The sequence below is a fragment of the Cryptotermes secundus genome, unplaced genomic scaffold (genome assembly GCF_002891405.2).
Source record: "Cryptotermes secundus unplaced genomic scaffold, Csec_1.0 scaffold465, whole genome shotgun sequence".
Lineage (NCBI taxonomy): Eukaryota > Metazoa > Arthropoda > Insecta > Blattodea > Kalotermitidae > Cryptotermes > Cryptotermes secundus.
Window position 1 is genome coordinate 1,990,733 of NW_019738964.1, and position 6,043 is coordinate 1,996,775.

Here is a 6,043-nt window from a genome sequence, read left to right on the forward strand (position 1 = left end):
TGTGGAAACCCGTAACATTGTTATAATTAACTGTAGCCGATAGTTGTAGATTGTTGAATAAACCAGTTAACAATCTCTATGGCCTATTCAGTAACGAAACATGTTACACTGGTGTCAGAAGTGGGATTAGGACTTACACACGTGACCGACGAGATTCGATCTCAAAACACCTTACACTGGTGTCAGAAGTGTTACGAACTTAAACACGCCACATACGAATTGTTGTGCATCGAATATTTTACTGCTACAAAATGGAGACGCAGCAAATGATGGAAATGCTTCTCAAGGAAATCAGAGCTAGCCAAGAAAAAACGGAGGCAAAACTGGACGCCAACATGAGGAAAGAGAAGAAAGAGAGGAGGAAAGAGAAAGAAGAAATGGAGGAAAGTAGGAGGAAAGAGAAGGAAGACTTGATGGCCAAATTAGACTCCTACCAAGAAAAGGCGTCGGCCGATAGAAAAACAGACAAGGAAGAAATGCTGGCAAGAATGGACGCCAACATGAAATCCTACCAAGAAGAGACGGAGACCAAATGGAAAACCGGCCATAAGGAGTTGCTGGCCATTATGGAGGCCAACCGAGAGGAGAGGAGAGTGGGCCAAGAAAAACTGCGAGAGAAAATCGAAACTGACAAGGAAGAAATGAAGGCAGAAATGCGATCTATGCGGTCAGAGTTGAATGAGACAATCCAACATAGAATTGAAAACATTTTTGCGATCNGTGTTACGCAGATTGAGAGCAACCATAAGGAAGAAAGAAGCCATGTCATTGAAACAGAAATCAATAACAGACTACTTTTCCTAAACATTCGTAGTTTTTGGTATTCATTCATCTTCCTTTATTTTAGTGCACAGTACTGTATAATGGTATTAGATTCAATTATTTTCGTGTTACGGCATTAGGATATTAGTGTGGTTAAAATTACAGTGTAGGTGTATTTCAGTGTATAAATCTACAATAGAACAGTTTCAACTATAATAGGCTATGTACCGTACTTCAGAAGCTTTATAATGAAGAACCATTGGCCTGCATCACAAAAGGTAAGCTTAAGTAGCGTTTTATGGTGTAAAAAATTAACGATGTTAAATTTATACCGGTATATCTGGCTTGTATATGTGTACTTCGGTTTATCCGATGTTTTTGATTATCCGCGCCAAGTCTCCCCGCCATTACCGCGGATAATCGAGAGTCTACTGTATATAGTAAATTAACAGACTGGATGACACATTTTCATTCATAAAATTAAATAAATAAACAAAAAACAAACAAACTCCGTGGTTTTAGTCCGCAAGCAAACTATACTGACCGAGTGACCGCCGCTTGTCAGCGAAGTTAGTGCCAACATTTTATAAAAATTTGAAATATATCATTTGTTTGCAATTTACAATGATTTTTAACTGAAAGCATAACATAAATTTATTAAAGTAAAAAATATTATTGTCAGCTTGCAGTGCAGAGAGAGATTTTAGCTATTTCAACTGGTGGTCATGCATGAAAGGCTGCTCATGACTGATACACTGTACAAACTGTGCTTGTGCTATATGGCGAATACATGCATAATGTGTCTTCTCACCTTTGCTATCTGAAGCATGACAATGGAGTGCTTTATGGACTCTAACATATCCTGTGAAAAGAAGATCAGAATCAGAAACAATTAAACACCATATGGATTTGAAAATAAAAAACAATTCAATTAACAACTCAGACACTAACAATTAGTATGTGGGATAATAAATAAAAAAGTACAGGCAATTTTGGGGGCACGCGGTAGCGTAGTTGGTTGAGGGGCTAAGCTACAAGCCGGAAGGTCGTGGGTTCAAGTCATTGGATTTCTTTAAATTGACCTAATCCTTGGCCACACTATGGCCCTGGGTTCGACTAGTCTCTAACAGAAATGAGTACCAGGAATTACTTAAATAATTTTCCTGGGGAGTAAAGCGCAGCCGGCGTGCAAGGCTGACAACCTTACTGCCATCTTCGAGCTGATTGTCTAGATAATGTGGGACCCTCAATGTCTCACAACCCTATGGACCTTCAGGGCCTGTTACAGGGACAGCTTTACCTTTTTTTTTTTTTTTTACAGGCAATTTTAGTTTACATCAAAAGTTGTCTAAGAACTGATAAACATGGCAGATATGAACAACATGAACCTTTGTTCAATTGTGCCTACTAAAATATACTCAATACGTTTGCTCAACTGAGAGAATGCACCAAATAAGGACAATCTGTGATCCAAATTTTCTGCTGAAATGGCAAGAAAACTAGCAAAATTTGCATAATATAACGGTTCAAAATGGCAAAAATTCTATGAACAACAGGAAACCTTACAAATTGGTGGAGAGATTTAAAATATGACAGATGACTACTTTTGTTGATGATATAAATTCTGTGTTGCAGTCAACTGTAACATATGTTGAAGTTGAGAGTAGATTGGTCAAATATCTGGGACATCAGCAATAATGAAACTGCGTCTGAAATAAGCATCAGTCATGCAAGGAAGTGTACAATAACTAAAGGTCCAAATGAAAACATTTTATTCTGACATAATTAAGAAACTTGTATATCATTTGACCAACTGCACTGAACAGCAGGACAATGAAGAAGAAAACCAAATGTTATAACAAAATTGCCTTTAATTTTTTATTTAACTTCATATATTTAGTATTAAGATTCAAGAGATTCTTGTTTTCAAATATGCTATCTTGTATACTCACATTAGCATGATTACGGACAACCTCACACCTAGCTTTCTCTGCAAGATCTGACATACCATCCATTCTGACTTCTAATGCCTGAATAAAGAGAAATATGTGATATGAATTCAGGGATACATTTATGCTATCAGAGAAACACATGGACGATCACAGCAAATACATTAATAAAATAAATGAACTTCATACATTTAACTTCAGCATCACCCTGTGGCCTAAAGGTCAGAGTTCCTGGCTAGATATCCAGAAGTCCCAGGTTCGATTCCCGGCGCTACCAGATTTTCTGAGAAGCAGTGGGTCTAGAACAAGGTCCACTCAGCCTCATGAGGATAACTGAGGAGCAATTCAAGGAAATAGCGGCTCTGGTCTAGAAAACAGGGATTAACGGCCGTGGGGATCCGTTGCGCTGACCACGCGACACCTTCTATCAGCAAAAGTTGGCACTAACTTCGCCAACAAGCGGCGGACGCTCAGTCGGTATCGTTCACTTGCGAACTGTAGGCCAAGGANTTTTCCTGCAGAGTCTCTTTCCAAAAACAGAGACACCACGTATGCGAACCAGAAGACGAGGAAGAAGACGTAAGATGCTGGAAGACCTTGAGGACAGAAGAGGATATTTTCATTTGAAGGAGAAAGCTCTAGATCTGTCGTCTGACAGATTACTGATGAATCAATGAATATATAGAGCTACTGGTGTTGCTTTTACCAACGTTTGCAATGATAATAAGTTGGTATTACAAATTAATTTGCCTGTGATATTGGGAGCAACTGGGATATAATCCGGAATTCTAGGGTCTTTGATGGAAATTATGTTACTTGTGTAACTGTGACACAGTGCAGTCGGTATAGCAACTAGTTATGAACTGGATAATCGATGAGTAGGAGTTCGAGTCCCAGTAGGGTCAAGAATTTTGTCTCTTCCACGTCATCCAGACCGGCTCTAGGGCCCACCCAACCTCCTATCCAGTGGGCACCGTCAGCTCTTTCGCTGGGGTAAAAGTTCCGGAGCGTGAGGCTGACCATTTACCTCCCACTAATGCAGAGGTCAAGAAAACGTGGATCTATACATCCACTCCCATACGTCTTAATGGCGTAGCCCTTAATCAGCTGAACACAGGGACAATTTTACCTTTCACCATTTTACGTTTAACATAACCTGGATTACTGGTGCTCTTCGTCGCTTGACTGGCACATGAAAGTTAGTACACTGCAAGATATACAGCCACAGGATTATTTTTATATATATCGTTAAATTCAAGATATGAAACGAAAAGGGTGGGACATGGCACATATTTTATATTATTTACAACTGTGGCTCCAACTAATGGTAGCTTGATGAATGAAATGTTTCACTGAACAAGTCATCCAGCAGTAACACTCCAGACCTTTATTCGGAAGGTGATTGGTTCGAATATCGGCCAAGACACCAGCTATCAGACAGGATTTTCGTGGTTTTCCTGAATCCCTCCAGGTAAATACCACGATAGTGCCCCGATTAGTCCACTAACAATTCCTTCTAAACCCCTTCAAATCCACCCATTTGCAATCACCACATTATCCGATGTCATACAGTTTCCATACTAACAGCGTCGTTAATGAAATGTTTGCTAAGTACCGAAGTGGTAGTGACGTTCAACGCTTGTACAGGCGCGCCTACCTGGATGATATACACTAATTTTTATAAACAGAGATATAATATTGAAAATTAAGCTTTAGATTTATAAACAGGAAACTGGAATACAATGTCAGACAATTAAGTTCCAGGACAGCATAAATTTTATAATAACCACATTTAAAAACGAACATATCTTTAATATTCTTCAAAATAACGTCCACAAGATATCACACTTGTGCTGCCTGATAAAATTGCTGGAAACACTTTCTGAGATTATTTGCATGTACTGCAAACAATTCTTTTGTTACGTTTTTTAATGTCCTCCGTATCTCCGTATTCTCGGCACATGTGCAGCTCTGAAGCTCATTATCGTGTTCCACGAGCCCACAATTTGTTCCTATCCTGGGCCAGATGAATCCAAACCATATCCTTACACCCTACTTATTCAAGATGGACTAAAATATCTTCTTACCAGCTCCCAAGTCTCTCGTCTTTCTTTCTGATTTCCACACTAAAACAAACATATACTTTCTTGTTTCTCCCATGGTTGCTGAGCACGTCACTCTTGTCATCTCTTTGCGCTGACTACCATAATTATACATGGTGACTCTAAATTATTGTAGGGGTTTCCCTTGTACGCCACGGAAACCAGGACAATAATTTAGACTCACCCTATACTTCACAGTGACTATAAATGACAATGAGCCAGGACAGCAACTAAGCTATGGGCTGACTGAGAAACCGGGGTTCGATTCCCGACAGCGGAAACAGATTTTTCTCTTCTCCATAATGTCCAGGCCAGCTCTGGGGCCATCCTAACCTCCTATGCAATGGGTACCAGGAGCTGTTTCCCCGGGGCGTGATGCCAAGGTTTGCATGACTGAGCATATGGATGTACAGTAGACAACAGCGCAAGCCTAACCTAGCGTCACAACCTAATATCAGCGTAACTTACCAAACTTCCCCTAACCACGGTACAGATGGACAAACTGGACCAACTTTTAAAATTTGATTTAAAAAACACATAAAAACTCTGTGGTTTTAGTCAGCAAGCAAACTATACTGACCGAGCGACCCCCACTTGCCGGCGAAGTTAGTGCCAACTTTAGCAAATAGAGGGTGCTGCGTGGTCAGCGCAACAGATCCCCACGGCTGTTATTTTCGTTTTTCTAGACCGGAGCCGCTATTTCCTTGAAATAGCTCCTCAATTATCCTCATGAGGCTGAGTGGACCCCATTTCAGACCCACTACTTCTCAGAAAATCTGGTGGTGCCGGGAATCAGACCCGGACCTCTAGATCTGTAGCCAGTAACTCTAACCACTAAACCTCAGAGACGGTCTCAGCCTCTGAGTACCAGGAATATTCTTGGTATATTCTTGGGGATAAAGGGCGACCGGCGCGTAAGGCTGACAACCTTGCCACCATCTATGAGCCGACTGTCTTGCAAATGTGGGAACCTCAACATCTCACAACCCTATGGGCCTCTGTGGGCTGTTACAGGGAAAAAACACATAAGAAATATCAGGAATAATGGGCTAAATTCCAAATTTGCCCAACATATTGTGACATGTTGACCCCTACCTCCCCAGCTGCATGTAGCGGTAACCTAACGCTCGCGTAATAGGCGAGTAATCACCCCGCATCCTGGCAGCTATGCAACGCGCAATGCGCGGTGACGTCATGACGAGAGCCGAAGTGAGCCGAGCTCATTCGACG

At 40.9% G+C, this 6,043-nt stretch overlaps 1 protein-coding gene across 4 annotated transcripts in view; it reads right to left on the reverse strand.

Moving 5' to 3' along the window:
- LOC111871466 (oxysterol-binding protein-related protein 9) overlaps nucleotides 1-6,043 on the reverse strand; it is a 103,322-nt gene that overhangs the window by 79,770 nt on the left and 17,509 nt on the right. For all 4 annotated transcript variants that reach the window (XR_002844025.2, XM_023864614.2, XM_023864613.2 and 1 more), the window contains exons 4-5: nucleotides 2,715-2,792; nucleotides 1,574-1,624 (exon numbers count right to left, since the gene is read on the reverse strand). Coding sequence is in view for 3 of the 4 variants with exons in the window: in XM_023864614.2 (XP_023720382.1) it covers nucleotides 1,574-1,624; nucleotides 2,715-2,792 (129 nt within the window). In the remaining variant the exon portion in view is untranslated. The remainder of the gene's footprint in view (nucleotides 1-1,573; nucleotides 1,625-2,714; nucleotides 2,793-6,043) is intronic.